Here is a 20,940-nt window from a genome sequence, read left to right on the forward strand (position 1 = left end):
ACTGTGCCCTTCAGTACGTCAGTACTCATTGAATTAAATCTCTGTCCTGGACCCCAACCCTTTTCCTACTGCTCAGGATTTGAGAAATACGTTTTCTCTAGTGGAAATCCTGCTCTGAAGAGCCTTAGTTGCCTAACAACAGATTCTCAGATTAGCTTAAATTTGACTTGGATAGCTCTTTGTATTTCACAGACTGCATCCAGTTGACTCATCAATTCACCCTCCAGCAGATCCCAGAGAGTCCCTCTCAGCTCAAAACTTGTGATGAACTTCATCTGCATCCTTATCCCAGCCCTCATCCTATCTCTCAGGCTTCAGCAGAGCCCCTCTGGAATTCCCGCTTGGAAATACATCATTTCCCTCACCTGCCCCCTAAGCTGCCAAAGCAGGGGCTGCCCTGCAGTCCCAAATCCTCACTGAACTGCACGTCTGTCCTGAGCACAGCCCTCATCCTAGCTCTCAGGGTTGAGGAGGACCTGAGGGGAACCCTTAGCCCTACCTTACACAGGCACAAAGCCCATCCCTTCTCCTTTCCCACAGCAAAAGGCATGGCTTTCTCCCACCCCAGCTCACAGTTCAGGTTGCATCTCAGGCTACGTAGCAGAGTGTAGGTGCAGAGGAGTCCTGTATCTGGCTCCTTTTCTCAAGATTTCTTTCATGCCCCTCAAAGGGGGGGAGGGTGGACCTCAGATTGATGAACTTCTGTCTTTCAGACTGGATTCAATATGACTTCAGGTAATGTTTGTATTTCTCAGTGTGCATCCAGCTGGTTCAATAGCTACCATATGCCAGGCATGAGTATAAAAAAAACCTGTGAGCAGTAAAACTGCCAGCTGTGTAGTTTTGTCTACTGCAATCCATATATATAACTGTAACTTGCTTACTGAATGGCATATTGCCAGTATATAGGCTGGCAGATGTGCAGCTGAGGGTGTAAGCACCATCCAGGGACATCCATTTTCATGAGATAGGAGCTCTGCTTCAGGTTCAACAGCCTCTGTGCTGTGACTATTACAGCGGGATGGCTCATGTAGATGTTCAAAACCAAACCAGCTGTTTGAAACTGCAACTTTTGGCTGCAGCAGCAGGGTTTGTTTTCCCCTTTCTCCTCTGCTCCTTCCATCCTGTCGCTTTCAAGGGCAGAGATGGAGAGGGTACTGTGTCATAACGGGAAATCACCGAGAGCCACCTTCATTGTTTCAGGAAAATGTTCGGTTTTCACTAATCAAAAGAAAATAGTCCGGGAAATAAGAAAAATTTAGGAATCCTGTCAACTCCAGAAGCTGATCTTTGTAGCCAGTCTCCATCTTTCCTCTAAGCCTGCCAGTGGACAGAGATGCAGATCAGCTCTGTGGGTATATAAAGGGCACTTTGACATGTTTCTGGATAATAAGTGAGACAGCTGCTGACTCAGAAATTGCTGATGTGAGCTTTTTAGCTCAAGTATATTTATTCACAAATTTATTAGTCGTTTATTTTCTATGCTAAAATATGGTTCACGACATAACTTGCATTGTATGAGAAGAAAAAAAGAGTACTGTGCTGCAGAAGTTTCCTATGGGATGCAATGAAGTGAGATACAAAAATGCTACTAAAATGAAAAAAAAAAAAAAATGAATAGTTTTGCCTTCTTGGTCATTTGACCCGACACCTTCAGCAACCACAGCAGTGCCTGAATGGAGACTTACAAGTCCAGACTGCAAACATGTGCTGAGCCAGGACTAAGAACTAGTTCATACTGTATTTCTCGTTTGGCTAAAGAGCAGTTACGGCACCTTCATTATGTCATTTCACTTCCCTGCATCCCGGTTTCATAGAAGGGATAAATTAGGCTTCCCTTATTTCATAAAGCACTTCCAGAGTTCCACATCAAAATCTCTAAAACTAGGAATTACAGCTATATTCCACACAAACACATACCTTTTTGAACAGATGAAAGAGCTGGCACCTTGTACTACACTCAAGTTAGGAAACACATACATGGACCTAAGCGAGAGATAGAGGGCTGTGACAAGGCCACAGAGCCAGGGCAGGGACATGGCATGAGCAAGTTGGAGCTGGACCATGGCACAGAGCCAGGGCAGTTATGGAGCTGGCACAGGGACATAACATGGGGGACCTGAGTGGGATGGGAACGTCACATCCCAATCAAGTCCAACATCCAGCCAGGAAAAAGGAATACCTATAATGTGAGTCTGAGGTCCACCCAAGAGACGGCCAGAAACAAGACAGGAGACCATTCAGGTCCACGGTCCGTATAGGAAGACTAGTCAGTAAGTCAGGACAGAAAGGAGCAGGGAATTCCAGCCTGAAGGTGCTCAGTTCCCTAGCTCTAACGTTAACCCTGGCCCTAACACACAGGAGAGTCTGGGAATCCGCTCATTTCTCCAAACATGCACGGAACTTAAACTCCATCCAGCCTCTTCCTAGCTCTCAAGCGTGAGGAGGACTCCAGGAGGATTCCAGCTCTGGGGACTCTCAGTTCCCTATCCCCAAACCTAACCAACCTTTCTGCTCCCCTGCAGCTGAGCCCAGGGAGATCCATGCCAGTAAGTGTGTTGAACTGCCACTCCACTCTCACCAAACATATTTTGTATTTCTCTGGGTTGAGATGGCTCCACTGGAATTTCCCTGGGGTCCTACTCAGCCTGGAGAGTGAGGTGAGGGCTTGGTGCTGTACAGAGCTCTAACTCCACAAGTGTTTTGAGCTGAGAGGGATCTTCCAGTATATGGTTGTGAATTAGGTTGTCAGGCAATGTAAGGCTTTTCGAGCTGGAGCTGCACTGCAGTCCTGCTCAATCCTGAGAGGCAGAGTGTGGGCTGTGGTGGAGATAGAGCTGTAGCCCCATGTTTATTTTGAGCAAAGCATTGCCCAGCAGACAGCAGTCTGCCCTTATGCAGGGAGTTTCCCTATCTTGGCCCTTTCCTGGTCAAGAATCTCCCTATCCATCATCCCGGACAGACTCCTGACCTTGCAGTATACAGCTGAACACATTTTGATACAGAAAGAGACTTTGCTTTCATACACTGTTTTTGCTCTTCCCAGCCTATGCACCGTTGTGTCCCCTGCAGAACTCCCATACTCCGAATTTTTGGAAGACACTTTCATTGTTCTACAAGATCCACCCTTTTCATCCCTCTGGTCCAGTAAAAGTGTAGATTTTTGTTATTAAGGCCAAGTTTCTTATTATTATAAGAGAAGCAGCTGATGAAAAATGAAGGGCTAAAGAGCTAAGAGACCTTGCTAAAATTAAGTACATCTGGTCTCCATCGTGGCATTTGTGTGCTCAATCATAAAGAGGAGACTAGGGATGAACTTCTGCCTTGGCCCAAGGAAGCCCTTTGGTTCCCTAGGGAGATGCCTCCATGACTTAGCTGGGAGTAGGTGCAAGGTAGGTTTGGTTTTCCACAGAAACTCCTTGGTTTTCCTGGTAAAATGGAGTCACTCCCTAGAGCACAATACAAGGTTAAGGGAGCCAAAAGGGGTACGTGGGTCTGACAAGTAAGAGTATCACTAAAACAAACAGCACTAAAACAAACAGCATCGGGACACACTGCTGGCCTCTACCCAAATTCCACTTTTTTTGGCTTTCAAAGCAGTGTATTCATTACACCATTCCAGTCCTATGTGTGAAACAAAAAAACTTGACACCTACACCGCTGAGCCTTTGCAAGGCCCTACTGGAAGCAGAGCAGCTTTCAGACAAGCTGCAGGAGCGCAGATGTGTAACAGCATTGCAAGGCTCGCCCAGCAGCACCTTCTCTGCGCTACTGCTCCGCTGCGTAAGCGGGCCAGAAGAGAAATGAGACCTGAAGTACGGCCGAGCCCGTTTCGTTTAAAGCTAAAGGAGCATGTGATTTTTTTTTCCCCCCCCAGATTTCCCCCTGACGTTTAAAACTCACCCCCACCCACATTTTGTAGGCAGGAGGGAGAGCACCTAGTGATGAACTGCCTGCGAGGAATGGCGCACGCTGTGCCCGGCCCCCGGGGCAGGCTGGGCCCCCGGGCCGCCGGCTGCGGGGTCCCCGGGGCGCAAGCCCTGCGAGGCCGCGGGCCGTGGGCAGCCCCGCCGGGGAAGCCTCGGACCCTCGGGCGGGCGGCAAGATGGAGGCCGAGCCGGAAGGCAGCGGCGCAGGCGCGGGAGGAGGAGGGAGGGTGCTGTGAGGCCTGAGCAGCCTCTGTCGGGCCCGCGGCGGGGGCGCTGGCGGCGGGGGGCGGCCATGGGCAAGCGAGTGGCCCTGGTTCTCGCCGGCTGCGGCGTCTTCGACGGCAGCGAGATTCACGAAGCCTCGGCGGCGCTGGTGCACCTCAGCCGCGGCGGCGCGGAGGTAGGGGGGCGGCGGACAGGCGGGGCCCCGCTCCCGGCCCCGCCGCGGGGTGTGTGCGGAGCCGCCCGTGGCAGGCTTCCCGGGTGGGGGGAGGCGTGTCTGCCCCGCCCGTGGGCGCCCCTCAGCAGCCGCGGGACCCCCGCCGGCGGCTGGGGGCAGCTGGAGATGGGGCCCAGTTAAAATTCGTGATCTGCCTTCCACTCGCGTGTGCAGAAGCCGGGCACTCGCCCTCGCTCGGGTTCACCTGCTGGTCTTGTGGTGTAGCTCCTTCGGGGCTTTGTCGGTGGCGGGGAGCCGCTGGAGAAGCCTGGAGCGGGATGCGGCGGTGGGCGTGGGCCCCGGCTGCGGCTGCCGGTGGCGGAAGGTGGCCACTTGCTGCCTGCCCGTAGCCGCACTCGGGTGTCTGGTGGTAACAACGGCACCCCCGTATTTAGCACAGAATTGTCCTCTCCAACATTAACTGAAGCGGCGAGCACTGAGAAGGCTGCAAAGCAAGCACCAAAACAGATGTGTGAAAACAGCCCCTGCGGTACGCCTTTCACAGAACTTTGTGTTTTTGATGCAGCTCTCCCCTTTTGTGCCTAACCAAAAGATGTCCTTCCACGTTTTATTTTTCCTTCCTGCTGCCAGTCTTTGGGGGAAGCGAGTAACTCTAATGTCTGCACTGGAAATGCTTGTGAAGTTTGCATCTTTATCTTTTAAACTTTTTTTGTAAAGGTCTCAGCGCTCTGATCCCCTAACAGTGAAGAGCAGCCTTTCTGCAGTCTCAGCTGCCTGTCCAGTCCGGCTGCTGGTATAAATTGCGGTGCTCTCTTTGTCCTTGGGGCTATCTGTGGAGGGAAGGCAGGCCCTGGCAAAATCAGTGAGCTTAATGTTGGCGTAAGAATGCGCTTCTGTCAAAAAACTACAGGAATAGGATGGGAGGATGACCGGGTTTACCCATCCTAATATGTCACCTGCCGCTTTAGGTTTTTAATACATTAGATCCATCCTGTGGAATCCACTTCTCTTGGATAAGAGACTTTGGGAACAAAAACTGTTTTCGTTAAGTGATCTTTATTGTGACCGATATGTATGAGTTCTGTTTACATTCACAAAATTACTTCATCTCTATATTCTAGGTGAAGATATTTGCCCCCAATATTGAGCAAAGGGATGTAGTCAATCACCTAAAAGGAAGTCCAACAGAAGAGAAAAGAAATGTATTAGTTGAAAGTGCCAGATTGGCAAGAGGAAACATTCAGGATTTGGCTGAACTGAAAGCTGGTGAATTTGATGCAGTCATTTTCCCCGGTAAGTGCTTTTAAAAGGAAATAATTTGTGGTTTTTCAATTGGAAATAACAGCTTTGTCTCACCTACTTTTTTATTTTTACATCCATTTAAAGAATAAATTATGCTCTTGAACTTGAGAGGTATGTGGGTTTTTTCTTTTTTGCTTCCTTATTTTCTCCTGAGGATGAGAAAATGTTTTAGCAAGCTCTCATGGGCTGCCAAATCATCTCAGTTTATTAATTTATAGTTCATTAATTTAAAACGCCAGAGTGTTCTTTTGGTGTTAGGTCATACATCGCACTGTTCCTTCTTTTCAAAGATTGCGAAAACTTCAGTACCTACTTGCAGACAAGAACACTGACTAGAGTAGAAAAGTAAGGCCAGAACTTGATGTTACATGGCAATGCCTTATTTTTAGGGCCTCTGAAATTCTTGGCAGAATAGTAGGTTGCCGAGTAGATTGTATTCCCTGTCAGATGTGAGTACATTTTGTTTTAATTATGTATCTGGTCTGCTGCTGATCAAGTTATACTACATACGTTTATGGATAATTTTTTATTTATAGACGGCAAAATTGCCTTTCAGACAGAGATAATTGTAATCACTTTAAAGATGAAGAAACCAAAGCATCACTAGGAAATTACGACTTGCTGAAGATCACTTTCCAGAATATTCATAATAGTGTTAAATATTGTGTTCACGCTTGTGCCAAAGTGTTTATTTTGAAGTTGTTACGCTGTCTTCTGTTGGAAGGCCAGCAGAGGGAGTGTGTGTATAACGCAGAGAAACATACTGGCGGCGCTAAAATGAGCGGGTGACATCAGGGTTGATCAGGGAGTAAAGGCTAGCACATATTTTCCGCGTTAATTTCATGCTGTTATAACCCAGGCTGAGGGGGATTGCCGTAATAACTATTAGAGGGAGATAAAACCTATTAAGTTCGAAAATTAAAATCCTACCTCAGAGATTCCGGATAACACTTGAAAGTGAGCAAAGAGTGAAAGGAAAAATATTAAAAATCCAAAGCTTCTCGATGTTGTGCATTGAAATACTTGTGGGCGTTTCTGTTTGTTTATTGTAGAAAAGTTGATGTGCACGTTCCATAAGGAATCGAGTATAATGGATGGTTACACTTACTAATAATCTTCTTTTGTTGATTGTTCTGATGGTTATAAATCCAGCAAATGAAGGTGCTGTAAAATATAAGCTGCTTGTACAATTAAACGAAGATTAAATGCAAGTAAAGGATTGTTGTAACTAATTTCTAGAAAGACAAATTCAGCATTATTTTTAATAGGAAATTATGTTATCATTCACAAGTGGTATGTCTCAGAATATTGTATGTTGTCGATTCCTTTTTATGTAATATCCATTTTGTTTTTATTGTGTAAACCTTTATTTTTTTAAAGTCCGAAAAGAATTTTAGGTGGGGAAAAAGCTCTCCTGTAATTGTTTAAGTATTGAACTAAAACTTGAGAGTAAAATGTCTGTAGAGGGTCAAACCACTGTTTGCGTTACTCTCGCGAGCTGCACCCTCTACTTTTGACTGTTGTTGACCTTTCTTCTAATCCCTCTCTTGCTTATCAAGTGGTGCAGCTTTTCCAGTCACTAGCAAATGAACGTGAGGTTTTCTGTTTCTCTATTTGTTACTCATTGAAGCAAGATTAAGCTTTCTGGCCTACGTAACATACAAAAAAAAAATCTGCAGTTAAACTTTTAACATTATAAACCCTTCAAGTTTCATGGGCTGAAAGCTTTCGGTATAGTAACTTAACAGTCTTATGTATGCCATGATTATATTGTAAAAAAGGAGAACTTCTTTCTGGTATTGAATTCAGTGGCTTTTAGCAGTGTCTTGCATTTGAGCTTTTGTTTTTTTGGGTTTTTTTAGGTGGTTTTGGTGTAGCAAAGAACCTGTGTTCCTGGGCTGTAGATGGCAAGAACTGCACTGTCAATGAGCAAGTGAGCTCCACACTCCAAGCTTTCCACAGTGCTAAAAAGCCCATTGGTTTGTGCTGTATATCGCCAGTCCTGGCAGCTAAAGTCTTTCCAGGTTGTGAGGTCACGGTTGGCCAAGATAAAGACGTAGATGGAAGGTAAGAAGGAAATGGATGGAGATAATTTACATGGGAATTGGGATTAGGAAATGGACGGTCTTCTGTGCAAAAGTCTGAGGTCTCCGGTGCCAGTAACCTTTGGGTAACTTATTAGTGACATTTTTCACTTATTTCAAGTTTGCGCTTGCACAGTAATAGTAGGCGCAGAACTGTCAGGGCAGACAGACTGAATCTGTGAGATCAGGTGATTTGTGTGTTACAATTTATCCCTAAATTCAGAAATACATTGATCTGTGATATGTTCTATGATACCAACATCCACAGGCACATCACAATTAACAGCATGAGAACTCTAGGTAGCCTTATCTCTTGCCTAAGCTGTCACTCTGTGAGCTACCGAAGGTAACGCAGGTTCCTGCACTGGCTTTCTTGTGCTGCGTGGGTGCTGATGAGTCACTGGATGTGGCATCTGGCAGTCCTAAAAGTGGCAGAACAAAGAGACTTTTACAGGATCCTACCTCTGCAAACACGCAGGTGACCAAGGATATGAAGTTATTTTTTTTCCTGTTACAGTCATGGTAATTCAGTGATAGATTTTAGCTCATATTGAGATACAGAATTTGCTTACCCAATGCCTTTGAAGGCCATGATTCATGTCACAAATGCGCAAATGAAGAACAGGCATCTGGCCAGCTGGCATTCAAAACTTTGGTACCCTGTGGTAATTCGAGTGGCCATTTAAATTGCATCTGTGGGTTTTGTCTGTTCAGAGATTTTGAATGAAGTTTTTTCTGGTGGCAGTGGTTTGGGGCCTATTTAGGGGAGGCAGATGAGAACAGTGCCTGGCAGAAGTCAGTGCTGCTTCAAGGACTGTCAACTCCTGATAAAACTTTCATATCAGCAGCAGTAGTGAGGGATTGCCTCCACCCCCCTGTTCCTGCCTTATCAGGAAAAAACCCAAAACTGCAGAATGCCAGTGGAAGACCTTATATGGAGGTGTTGGAAAAGGTCTAACCTGTCTGCAAGTTCAGGTGGCATCCCTCAAACTTTTGGGGACCAGTTACGGCTGCACTTGGTATCATCTTGTAAACTTACTGAAAGATTGTTAAAAACAGCATCGTACCTTCTGACATACCGTGGCTCTGTATTTCAGGCCTTGTTTTCAAAGGTACCAGATCACTTGTGTCCCTAGGGGATGGGAGAACCTGACAGTGGCGGTCTGTTTGACTCCCTCGTCATCATCAGCTAAAGAGTCACTTAAATATTCTTGTAGTTCTCTCATTCAAGTTACGTTGGCAGAGCTTTATGGCTGTATCATCTCTTTATGTTAATTACAGTCTTTTTATTTACAGATTTCCTGATGCTGAAACAGCATCTGCTATAGCAGAGCTTGGATGTAAGCACATTTGCAAAAATGTAAATGAATCCCATGTGGATAAAGCCAATAAAATAGTTACTACCTGTGCTTTCATGTGCAAGGCTCCTCTGCATGAAATCTTTGATGGAATTGGAACAATGGTACAAGAAGTCCTGAAACTTGCCTGACTGGAAGCATACAGACTTCTGCAAGGAAATCAGTTTAGCTAAGCATAAGCATTTAGCTTCCTTTGATTGTATTAATAAAATAATGCAACTATTAAATGTCACAGTTCTTGGTTGGTTTGCGTTTTTTTTTTTTTAAATCTGTAATGCATCAAATGGTTGTTGCTAAGTTTATCCTATTTATTTCTCTTTCAAAATAGAAAGCATGTGTTGAAGGTTGTTGGGAGTGAGGTGTCCCTTTTTTTTTTTTTCTCGTGAATCTGAGCATATTCAGTCTTGATAAGACAACGTAGGAACCCTCCTTGTCCAATGATTATCAGTAATTCACATTTGGTGTTACCCAGCTACAATTACAGATGAAATAGCTGTAAATGAGTCTGTATACCTTCAGTATAGGTGAGTAATTCAATTCTACTTTCTAATCAGAAGGGACAAAGAAAAGAATGGTTATTTGGGTTTTTTTTTTCTTCCCTTATAAGTCTTTAAGCAAGTATAACTAATGGACTTCTGAAATTTTTGCAGAGCCCCCTAGATAAACCGACTTCATAAACCAAGAGTCAGAGGCTTAAGTACAAGTGAATACATTGTATGTGGAGAATACACAAGTTTTGCTCTAATAAATGAAATAATTTGAGGTTTAGTTAGTAAAATGAATTAGTTTTATTTTGTGATTTTTTTTTTTGCATACATTATTTGGTGCTCTAAGGAAGGTACATTTTATATATGTTTGAACACGTGCTTTGATCTTACAAATGTGAACAAAGGTCGTCAGCTGCTCTTAGAAGCACAATCTGGCAAGGCTTTGTGTTCCTGAAGGAATTAAAATTTCCCAGAATTCATTATCAGGGTAATTTGATTGTCGCTGTGGACGTTTAATTGTTTATTTTAGCACAAACGTAAAAGCTCAGATGTAACAGGTGGCCTCTTCAAGGAGGCTTTAGAGCTAAATCTACAGAAGTAAATGTATAAAGGCTTTTATTCTCTGTCCTTCTCACAGTGACGTTTCTCACGGACACAGCATTTCCATACTCCTCCAGAATTTGGATTTCCTTTATGGAGTTATTTAGCAGAAGCAGAATGTACTGACAATTTTGGCAGGAAGATTTTTGTGTCGCACACAAGCAGTGCTCTGCCTCTAGAGGTATAAAGATAATTGAAGCCGACTGTGCCAGCAGAGGATCTTCTGTTCAGCCTGACTGAGCTGTGCGCGTAATGGCTAAATTATTTACTTAGTCAAAAACCACAATATTTATTCTGTTACAGGAGCCCTGTTTAAAAGTGCTTGAGTCACTAAATAAGAACTTGTCCTGAATTTTGTGTTTGCTTTGCGAACGGCATCTAGCTGTGGGTTGGAACCTTCAAAGGGAGCGCAGCTTCTCCGAAAGCGCTTTAGCTGACTGTCCGGATAAAAACGTACTCAACACAGAACAGTCCTCTACTTTTTCCAGATTGTAGACGGTCTCTATAATGCCTTCTGTGGCTTCTGCAGGCAGGACACTGGAGGCATTGGATTGAAACTTTTTCTCCAAGTCCTCCTTTTTCAGAGGTTTCCTCCAGTGTCCGTAGAAGGTATCGCAGCGGTCACTGACCGTGTTGCTGTCCCGAAGCGTGACACTTACTTCGCAGTAGAGGCTCTCAAAGCTAGGTGCGTTATCAGCAGGGTGCTCCAGCTGTGTCTTGCAGAGGAGCTCCTGCAAGGCTGGCCGGTGAATGTTCTCGCTGGTGAAGGACTGGACCGACACGCTGCCATCCAGCAAAGCAGAGCATGCAACAAACTGGAAGGAGTGTCGAGCTTCGTGCTCTGAGGTAGGGCTGGGTCTGTTCACATATTTGACCTCTGGGACTTTGAGAATGACTTTCTCAATTTTATCAAGGGGGAGCAAGTTGTCACTGCTCTCCACAAGCTTCCTCCTAACAGAAGATGCTGCATCAGCCACCCAGTGTGTTCCAAGATGAGCAGGAAAGCGTTTGATGGCCACATCTTGCTGGCCCAACAGCCAGGGATAGGACTGCAAGGTTGGCAGAGTCTGCGGGTTGTAATCTGTATAAAAGGCACCTATCCCCGACTCCATGTCCAAGATCTGTTTGTTTCCTTGAAGGCCCTGTGATGCTAAGCAAGCTGCTTCCAGTCCATGCTTGGCAGCGTTGCCAACATGGAGGGGCTTCGTTTGGGTTGCTGCGTTAGCCAGTGGGGCACCTGCATAGGAGGCAGCGATAGCCAAGGCGTTTTTACATTTCAGCTGGTCAAGAGCTAGCAGTTTAGCACAAGCTGCTGCACTCCCCATTGTACCAACCACAGTCGGCGGGTGAAACCTGAGAAAACAAAATCTCTTCATCACCATATTTCAAAAAGCCACCTGAATTCACTATATACACAAGCTCCAATTTCCTTTCGCTGCTGTGGAAGACTGATTGGACCATAAGGAAACATACATTCAGAATTCATGTGCATTCCTAACGGAAAACGTTGTTGCTTTTCCCCAGGAACAGGTTAAACTGGAATAGTACCACTTACAATAGGTCCTCCCCAGAAAGCAATTGAAACGTTAGAACTGCTAATAGTCTGAACAGAATAATACTGAACAGAATAATGGCAAAAGCGTCACAGTTTATAGTCATCTACAAATTAGCTGTAAATAATTTATAGTCATCTATAAATTATACATATTAGGGAAGGCAAGTTTTGTTATTCTGAACTAGGTTTGCAAAATTGGTAGAAGGAACACACAGCAAACAGCAAGAAGACATCTAGTCCTTCCTACACCTCAAGGCTTTCCCCGAAGCACGCCCTGTCTTCTTGGGCTTTGCTCTGAGCCCAGCACCAGTGGGTGACTCCTTTCTGCTGAGAGCAAGTGAGGCTTGATCATATGTATTCATGAAAGCCTGAGACCTCTGCTGTTAAATATTGCCCTTTTGCTGCTGTTTTTAATAAACAGGGAGATCATCACCTCCTTCTTGTAAACTGATCAATGCTCTCAAAAAAGAAATCTATTTGCTAAGCCGCAAGGAGTTGTGTAAGTGTATTTATGTTTAAGATGAACCTTTCCTAAATTTCCAGACAAACAACATAGAAAATACGATTAACTGTGCTACTTCTTGTATTTTAACTGGCATTTAATTAAGCATATTAACACCAAGAAAAAGAAACCCTTCCACTCAACTTTCTACTTGAAGCATTTCTACGTACCTTTTTGGGATATTCCGAGCTTCGCTGGAGAAGCGCAGCAGCCTGCCTTGCACTTCGATTCCCACATTGAAAGCTAAGAGCAGATCGAGACCTGAGATTTTTTTCTTCTGAGGAAAGGCCTCCGAGAGTGCAATCACGGCAGGGAGCACAGCCCCAGACGGGTGTGTGGCTGGATGCCATGTGTCGTCAAAATCCATTGAGTGCACCTAATGCAAAGAGAAGCCGTGACTTGTCATCAGAACTAAAACTCTGACTTGGCTCAGTCAAATGACACTACTGTAACTGATATAAAAAAGGACTGAAGAACTAGATTTTCCTTAGAAAGCAAAATTTCAAAAGCCTTTCTTTTAAGACCTTTACTCCCAACGTGGCTCAGTGGGAAGTGGCAGTGCAATACGAATCTTGCCCCAAAGAAGTATAATTCTAATGCAAGTTGAACCAGTCTAGAACCAGTATGACAATGAATCCTCTTTCGTACAGTAGGCTTTTGCTGCTTTAATTAGACTGGTATAATTAAAGCAGGAGTTCTAGGTCCACCATGTAAATGGTGAATTTTCACTTCCCCCAAAACAGTATATGAACAATGAAATTATTTCCCCTGCTCTGCAACTGATGCTGCCGTTAGGTCTCACACCATTAAAGCTGTAGCAGTCAAATCCATACTGCTAACTGAAAGTTGTATCAGAACAACGTCTCTCGTGCAACCATCCACAGGCAACAGGCACAAGCCTGCAAATGTACGTGAGGCTTTAGCCTGAATTTTCAGCATATCGAAACAAGACCTGTCACATGAGGAACCAGACTTCCTGGGGCTGCTGGGAGTAGGAGAAGGCTGCAGTCTTAAAGCTGGGAGGAGCTGCTTAGCCCTTCAGAGTATCCAGAGAGGCGCTTCCTCTTTCCCATACCCAGAGCCCAGCTGCTTGGGAAGATTTTGGGCATTCCCAGCGTGGCATATGGCTGCTGTTCTGGTAGCAGACTGCTTCCAGCAGTGCACTCAGTGTTTGCAATGTACTGCTTGTCAGAACCCTCCCCAAACTTTTGGGAACCTTCAAGGAACTGAGAGCATCAGGGACAGCTTTTTTAATAACATAATAATGCCTCAAAAGCTGAATTTTCACACCTATTCACCCGTGTCTTACTTGAGAGCAAACTGGGAAGGTGGTCAGGCTCCCCAGTGCTCAGGTCTTGACCCGTAATACTGGGAAGACATGCTTCTGAGGACTGCGTTCCCGAACAGACAGAAGACAACCTAGTCCCTGCCTTGAAGAACTTTGATGCCAGATGGGAAGACGCCCTGCAGAGCGGGATAAAGACAGTTGTGCCCAATACCCAGTCAGCTGCGTTCCTGGTGTCTTGAATAAGCACTTAGAATTGACCTGTGACCGTGATGTAAACTGAAATGATCATATACGTGCTAAGAGCCCGATTTGAATATCACACAGGCTACTAGGAGCTGAGGGGTACCAGATCTCATTTCCAAGGTAATTTTCTCTACATTGGAAATGAGGTGTCAAATTGGACCTCTGATTTTGTTGTCACACTAATTTAGATAGGCTTAATATCATCGTTTCCTTGGTTGGTCACCTTCCATCGTTTTGCATAATTGCCAAATATGTCTAATCCACCTCTGGCACATCTTTCAATTTCAAATGGTTTCAGCCTAAACCTGAATTTAGACAAATATCTGAGGAGTCAGTTATTGCTTTACTGACAAAGTATGTGTCCAAAATATGTAATTGGCTTTTACAAATTGCATGACTGAAGATTAAATTGCCTTGTGACATTATATGTGTGTATGTATATGTGCATCTGTCTGTATTTTTTTTTTTCTGTAACTATACTTTGCCAGTTGGGATGAAATTTGGATCCTGGTGAAATCAGTGAGAGCTAGAGTATGTCTCTGTAATGTGGCTGTTGCAAGGTCGTAACAAGCTGTGGAGTTCCGACCTTTGAAAATAGCCCCAAGTCCCACATTAAAGGCAAGGGATGCTGCTGAGTTGGATCGGATACATAGATATATATTATACCTTGAGCCTGGTCTCATTGGAAGAAAGTTGAAGCACATCAGGAGAACAGTAGGAAAGTTTTGTAGCAGGCTTCAGGCACAAGAATAAAGCAAACTAAGATTTTAGGAGCATTCTGTTTTCTCTAGAGTGAGAATGGTATCAATTAGTGTGATTTAAGAGCAAATAAAAAAGCATCCCTTACAGCCACTCCATTCACAAAAGCTGCATACAGAGGAGGCAGTCGGAAATCCAAGTGGCCCCAGATGGTACTGGATATATCTGAGCTGTAGATCTGAAACAAATGGACATCAATTAAGTCAAAGTCCTGAACCCAAGGATAAATGTGCGCTATATCTCTGATGTAACCGAGATCAGACCATACCCTCTTGGGACCCAACTGTTCCCTTTCATGAGAAAAATATTGTTCTATCAGAAAGTATGAAAAGAAACTCGGTTTCCTGTTGGCTTATGTCAAGCGCTCTTTCCCCCCGAAACAGACCTCAGGGGGCAGACCAGGACCATCCACCTGGCCATTCAGTACCTTCACACAGCCTCTGGCCACTGACGTCCCTTCTTACCACCCATCGGCAGTTCCCTCAGGACTGTCATCATCTTGTTGAGGAAGATCTCCAGTTAAAGGCTCTGATTTTCTACATTTCAGTAGGCCCTGGGTAAATGATACATGGCCTCCTGGTGCTGGTATTCCCATGCTGTAAAGGGCTCTGCTCTTTTCCTTTTGCTGTGCAGATCTTTTAGCCAATGAAGAGATCTTTACAGAATTAAATAAAAGGGCATAAACTACCACGGTTTGGGAAGGGGGCATCTCTGTGCAAAGAGACTTATTGGCATGCAGAGCTCTGAAGCCTGAGTCGAACTAGGTCTGACCGATAAAACAGTGGGCTAAACTCCTCATTGGTGCTCTCCTGTGTTGGGAAGACTTCTCCTCAAGGTCAAGTACTGCTCTAGTTCAAGGAGAACATGACTGGAGGAGAAACATGACCAAAATACCTCAGACAACAATTATGTTTTATGGACTGGAAGTAACCCTCTACTAACTCTCCATCCCTTTAACAGTCCCTTATTTTTGAAAGTCTAGTGATAAGTAATGTTTGCTTTGTTGATGTTTTTAATAAAATCTCATAGGTGAAAGAAAAGAAGGGCTTGTTAATTAACTGTGTTTATACCGGGGAGTCTTAGCATACAGTCTGTTACACAGACTTTTGCCCATCCAGAGTTAAAAGTAACTCGAGCAATGACGTTTCCCTCTCTCCAGTGGGAAGAACACCGTGTCTCTCTTTCCATCCCCAAAAGAATTTCACCATGACAAAGTTTCCTCTTACGGCCCAAATTTTCCCTTGCTTTTCTTAAAGCTAACCCTCAGGGTATGCTATGAATGCCAGACACCTTACCTTGCTGTACTGTGTCACTTTGTGGCAGACCTCAGTGCTGGTACCCAGAAGCCCCACTCCAAGAGTATCCAGAATCATTCGCTTGCTTCTCTGAATGACTTGGTCTGTCAAGTGGTTTGCATTCAAACCATGAATCACATTGGCAAAATTTGCCGTAATTGTCTGGAAGGGGGAAAAAAAAGAAGTAGATATTTCTCTTCATTTAAAGAAAACGTTTTTTTTCTTTGTTCTTTTTTTTTTTTTTTTTTACTTTCAGTTTTGGACTACTGCTTAGCATGCTGGCCATTTCTGTTGCCCTGCCCCTGCTTACATGAATTGCATCAGCAAGACTAAGCTTTGAATTCTTCCTCTTTTTATTCCCAGAAATGCAACAGTGTGATTTATATTTTATTTATACTTTTGTCAGTGTCCTTGTCTGTTCTGTATTTCTGCTGCTTCCTCCCTGACTTGAGTCCTTGAGGGTGAGCACTGCAGGTGATGTAACTTTGCAAGATATCTATATCCATCTCTCTATATCTATATCTATACACACATACATAAAATAAATAGAAGCAAAAAACATCTGGCTTTCCATAGCATCTTCTTATTGCTATTGAAATCAGTGGGAAAGTGTCATTTCAATCCAGTGCAGCCACTACCACACAAGGAGGCAAGATTTAATCTCCCTGAGTAGCAGAATTACCATCCCAAGCCTCGCTGAGCTTGGAGCTCAGTGGGAGATGGGACTTGGCAGCCCTACCTTGCACTCACCGCTCCTGGCTCCCAGCTCCCTTTGAATTCATGCCCAGCTGGACTCCCAGCTTTTCTCCAAGACAAGATCTCACATCTTTGAAAAGCAGTGGCTCCTTGTTCCTGGCTCCTGCTGATCTGGGAATTATATTTCTCATTTCTTTTTTCCTTTCCCATTGAGCATTGACCCATTATGCAAACTCAGCATAAAACTTCTTGGTTGGAGCTGTTAGCTCTGTTAATATCTCTATTAGAAACTAATCTAGAACTTCCCTTCTCTGACCATTAGAAACTTCTCCCTGTAGAGGCATATATTATTTACAACCAGTCCATGCACACACTTGCTTTTTTTATATTGGCATTACTGAATATAGCTCTTCTCTCTCTTTGGAAATTGTCTCCTTCCACTTCTCGTCATTCCCCTTCCTCTACTCCCCTGCACATATCCACACAGGGTGATGATATTTCCTCTTGGCCTTCATTTTGCTAAGTTAAACAAACCAAAGTGTGCTGCTCTCTCCTTTAAAATACAGGCTCACCCCTACTATGCTAGTAGCTTTTCACTGCGTTGTTCCAATTGGATTCCTCTTTTCTGGCAACGGTGACCAGAATTGTGTCCATTATTTCAGGTAAGTTCTCACTCAGCTTTGTACTAAAGCATTAAGACTATCTTGAGGTACACAAGTCATTTAAAGCAGGTGAAACGCATATCCCATGGTGTGATGTATGCCTACTGAAACATATAGAGTGAGGATACAAAAGCTTAAACAGAAAAGTGCATCTTACAGTGCAAGGAAACAAGACAGTACCTTTGCCCACATCTTGGAGAGCTGGTGCGTGGTCCCAGAGAGATGCAGCAAACAAGTGGCAGCCAGCGAGCAGGGGAAATCACTCTCTCACTATTTATAGACATATGTCTGGGGTGGGGGAAGAAATATTAGGCCTTTTTTGTTGCTCATCTTGTCCTGCCCATTTCCTCCTGTTTCTGGAAATGTTCCTTTTTCTTCACTTTCAACTTTCCTCTGACACTAACTGTACTATAAACTGCTGGTACATGTGTAATAGGACTTTGTCTGCCACATACACATTATGTGTAAACTGATATATGTGATATTTTATTACCAGATAGAAACTGATATATTAATTCAAGTGTCTTAACACTTGGTAGCATGGAGAAAAGAGGTCATCGGGTGTGTCAGGCTGACCTTGGGGAGCAACAGCAGGCCATCGATGGGAGAGCAATCAGGCCAGTACTAGACCACAGGATGGCAAAGGCTGTTTTAACTTAAAGAACCTGTTGTTGGTTTGCTTTGTTTTTTCTTCTTCCACTATATTTTTCTCCTCTATAATACATACAATTCAGACATGGGAAATGTGTGCCATAAGAATTTCAGACCATAAATTGGATTAAGGCAGCTCTTGGCATTTAATAGTGTTTTAACAGCGTGAATCGCTATGTGAAGCCATCATTTCTACCAGCAGGTTTTCTGCATCTCAGGCAAGGATGTCTTCTCTGAGGAAGGAGGCACTTCTCCCACCACCAATTTAGGGGTTTCACTTCTGTGGGAATCCTAGACTACTGCAAGATAGTGAGTGAAAAATCCCTGCCCATCCCATCAGGAAGGGAGCAGACCTCAGAGGAGCATGAGTAGAGGCCACTGAATAATTCTGAAGTGAAAAAGTAATGTATGACTGAAGTTTGGGAACCTCCTGGACTAGGGAACAAAGAATCAGGTCTTTTCAGAATTGCAGTCTTGCACTTCCGTGCTTAAGCACTGCCTAGAACTTTAGGAACCTCAGCTCTTTACTCAAGTAGCGGGAGAGAGAAGTAGGGCCAGCAGTATTCTGTGAAATTTTGGGAGGGCATGGGCAGGTAAAAAGAGATGGGAGGGGATCAGCTGTTCCCCAGCAAGCTCTAACCCAGACATCTGCCTAATTTGCCTGTGCCTTGAGCCAGCTCTGCTTGTGGACATCATCTTCAGATGCCTAACGATGCTGAAAATTGCACTGGGTAACAGAGTGCCTTAGATGATAGAAACAGTAGTGTGTCTGTTCATGGATGTAGCTAAAGAGCCTGAGGCCCAGAACTCCTAAACCCCAGCCCTAAAAACACATCCATACTTCTGTACAGGCTAACCTGCATTATGTGCAGTCTCCATTTAAAACCTTGTCTTTCTCTTAAATACGAGCAGCTGTTCAGCATGGCTACTAAACCTCTTCCCACAGACATTTCTCTATGAGTGTACCACAGCTTCCTCACTCATGCATACATCATCTGCATCTACATAAAACATCCCAGTAGCATTTCCTAGTTCCTGGGTGAGGTGTGCGCTTTGGCCAAATCCTGACCCCATGGGGAGACAGGACTGGAATCTGCATCAGTGCTTCTTCCTTGCCCCCTCATTTCCACACTAAGGAAAACCTCAGAGGTAGCCCAGTTGTGCTGAAGAATTACCTTTGGCGCTGATATTGGAGCTTACTAATCTAGCCCAGCTAATGGGATTTCTCACGTTGACAAGGTTGCCAACAGTTAGAAAGGTTAACAGAAGTTAATGCTGTTAGACTAAAAAAGGGAAAGATTTTAAAAATTTTCTCTTTTGTTCTTTCAGCTCACTCTTCCCTCCAGAAAAATGGAAGAAAATATCTAAACCACAGAATCACAGAGTGGCTGAGGTAGGAAGGGACCTCCAGAGATCACCTGGTCCCACCTGCCTGCTCAAGCAAGGCCACGCAGAGCAGGTTGCCCAGCACTATGTCCAATTGGGTTTTGAATATCTCCAAGGATGGAGACTCCACAGCCTCTCTGGGCAACCTTTTACAGTGTTTCATCACCAGAAAATTACATATTAAATAAACGATATTCAAACCCTAAAGCCAGTCCCCATTCAGTTGTCTTTTTCCTTTGCCTTTGGGTTATCATTTATAATCCCATTCTGTTTCTCATTTCCTCCTCCTTAAGTGAGACTGAAGTGAAATTTATACATCTCCTTGACCCTTTATGCTACTGGCTGGCACAAAGGAGATACAACAGCCCCACAACCAGTTAAGGAGAATTTTCCTAACATAAGAAGCAATGTGGGCCTCTCTTCATTTCCCCTGACAATTCCAATGGAGAGAACAGTGAATACAGCTGAACAGCTGAAAAGTATGCAGTAATGTAATTACTGATTAATCTAATTTATTGCTCTAATCACTGCTGTAATACAGGTGGCATTATACTGGAAAGACCACAATCAGAATGGGGCAAAAATGGCTCATAACCCTTTTTTTTCTCTAGAATGCATGTCAGCCTGTAGGACTGCATCCTCAGCCTGCATCGTGCCTCAAAACAAGGCCTATACAACAGCTTACGGCTTACAATGTCTTACTACACCCCAACACTTGGAAACACCTATTACAGCAAAGAAGTGCAGAGGTCCAGCTGCCTTTAATCCCATGTCGAGGCTCCAAAGTGAATTCAGATGGAAGCCAGAACTTGTGATGTGCCTTGCAATGTGATGTGCGGTCACACGCTGCTAGCTGATCTCAGATACGCGGTCACTTCCTTCTGTAACCTCGATTGCAGGATGGATTGTCCCATGCATTGCAATACCAACATCAGTCCTCTTTAAGGACTGAACTGAGATATTGTGAGAAAGTGACTTCTTTTAAAAAGAATGAAGTGAAACTGTAAATGCACAAAATTAAACTGCTTAGGACACCGATTTCCAAAATGTGGTCTGCAGCCCTCAGAGTCAGGTGTATGGTGTAGACTGGGAGGGAAAGGAAAGCAATATGATTATCACTGCAGGGGGAAGAGGCATCTATACAAAGTCCTGTACCTCCACAGGAGAATTCGTAGGGGTTGAAGCAGAAGAAGGTTGAAAATCACTGACGGAGAGTTTGGCACAGGCTGTCCATCCTGACAAAGAGAATCTGCTGCTTTCCTCTTCTTTGACACAATACTCACGGTTCAGCAGTTTGGGCAGACAATTTGTTAACTAGCGAGCACGATGGAAAGACAACATGCGTTCATCCAAATGCCATTTGCAACATCGTGCACAGCTACAGTAATGAGCTGTGTTGATTACAGAACAAGGCTTTAGAAAACCAGTGCCCCACAGAGTCTATTTTCTCCTGCTGACATCACATTTTTAAGTTGCTTTTTTCTTTCTTTTGCCTCCAGTTATTTTAGGCTAAACTCTGCCCACACCTGCAAGCTGTATATTTGCAACTGAATGCAGTTTTGGCCTTAGCCCTGTGCTCCTTTTGTTCTAAAGAAAATATAAAAAATCATGACAAAATACAGAGGCCAGGCTTCCTTTTTTCTAAGCCAGCTTTTAAGATGTAACTTTGTTTGTGGGCTGTGCTAAGATGAGAAAACGCGAGGCAGGTGTCAATGTGCTTTGTTTACAGAGCCTCTGCTATT

The 20,940-nt window shown here is 44.2% G+C and overlaps 2 protein-coding genes across 8 annotated transcripts in view; one reads left to right on the plus strand and one right to left on the minus strand.

Moving 5' to 3' along the window:
• Positions 1–4,157: 4,157 nt before the first annotated feature.
• On the plus strand, positions 4,158–9,305 carry LOC104018831 (glutamine amidotransferase-like class 1 domain-containing protein 3, mitochondrial). Its single transcript, XM_087756455.1, has 4 exons — positions 4,158–4,329; positions 5,451–5,622; positions 7,494–7,698; positions 9,012–9,305. Exons 1-4 carry the CDS (start codon positions 4,222–4,224, stop codon positions 9,202–9,204), a joined length of 678 nt encoding a protein of 225 aa, XP_087612581.1. The 5' UTR covers positions 4,158–4,221; the 3' UTR covers positions 9,205–9,305.
• Positions 9,306–9,854: 549 nt separating this feature from the next.
• ACOD1 (aconitate decarboxylase 1) overlaps positions 9,855–20,940 on the minus strand; it is a 34,962-nt gene continuing 23,876 nt past the window's right edge. For 4 of the 7 annotated variants that reach the window (XM_087758268.1, XM_087758269.1, XM_087758274.1 and 1 more), the window contains 4 exons: positions 15,804–15,965; positions 14,597–14,686; positions 12,389–12,594; positions 9,855–11,514 (listed from right to left, as the gene is read on the minus strand). In XM_087758268.1, coding sequence (XP_087614394.1) covers positions 10,560–11,514; positions 12,389–12,594; positions 14,597–14,686; positions 15,804–15,965 — 1,413 coding nt within the window. In that variant the 3' untranslated portion in view covers positions 9,855–10,559. Of the gene's footprint in view, positions 11,515–12,388; positions 12,595–14,596; positions 14,687–15,803; positions 15,966–17,341; positions 17,450–20,940 lie in introns of all 7 variants that reach the window. The other 3 variants (XM_087758271.1, XM_009472016.2, XM_087758272.1) reach the window with 1 other exon arrangement.

The sequence above is a fragment of the Nipponia nippon genome, unplaced genomic scaffold, assembly GCF_047370975.1.
Source record: "Nipponia nippon isolate SJK-2023a ecotype South Korea unplaced genomic scaffold, ASM4737097v1 scaffold_2, whole genome shotgun sequence".
Taxonomy (NCBI): domain Eukaryota; kingdom Metazoa; phylum Chordata; class Aves; order Pelecaniformes; family Threskiornithidae; genus Nipponia; species Nipponia nippon.

Bases quoted from the DNA above. Each gene is read 5' to 3' on its own strand.
- LOC104018831 (XM_087756455.1), top strand. From the start codon at position 4,222: ATGGGCAAGCGAGTGGCCCTGGTTCTCGCCGGCTGCGGCGTCTTCGAC. The intron at 5,623-7,493 runs GTAAGTGCTTTT...GGGTTTTTTTAG, and splicing joins TGATGCAGTCATTTTCCCCG to GTGGTTTTGGTGTAGCAAAG. The intron at 7,699-9,011 runs GTAAGAAGGAAA...TTTTATTTACAG, and splicing joins GATAAAGACGTAGATGGAAG to ATTTCCTGATGCTGAAACAG.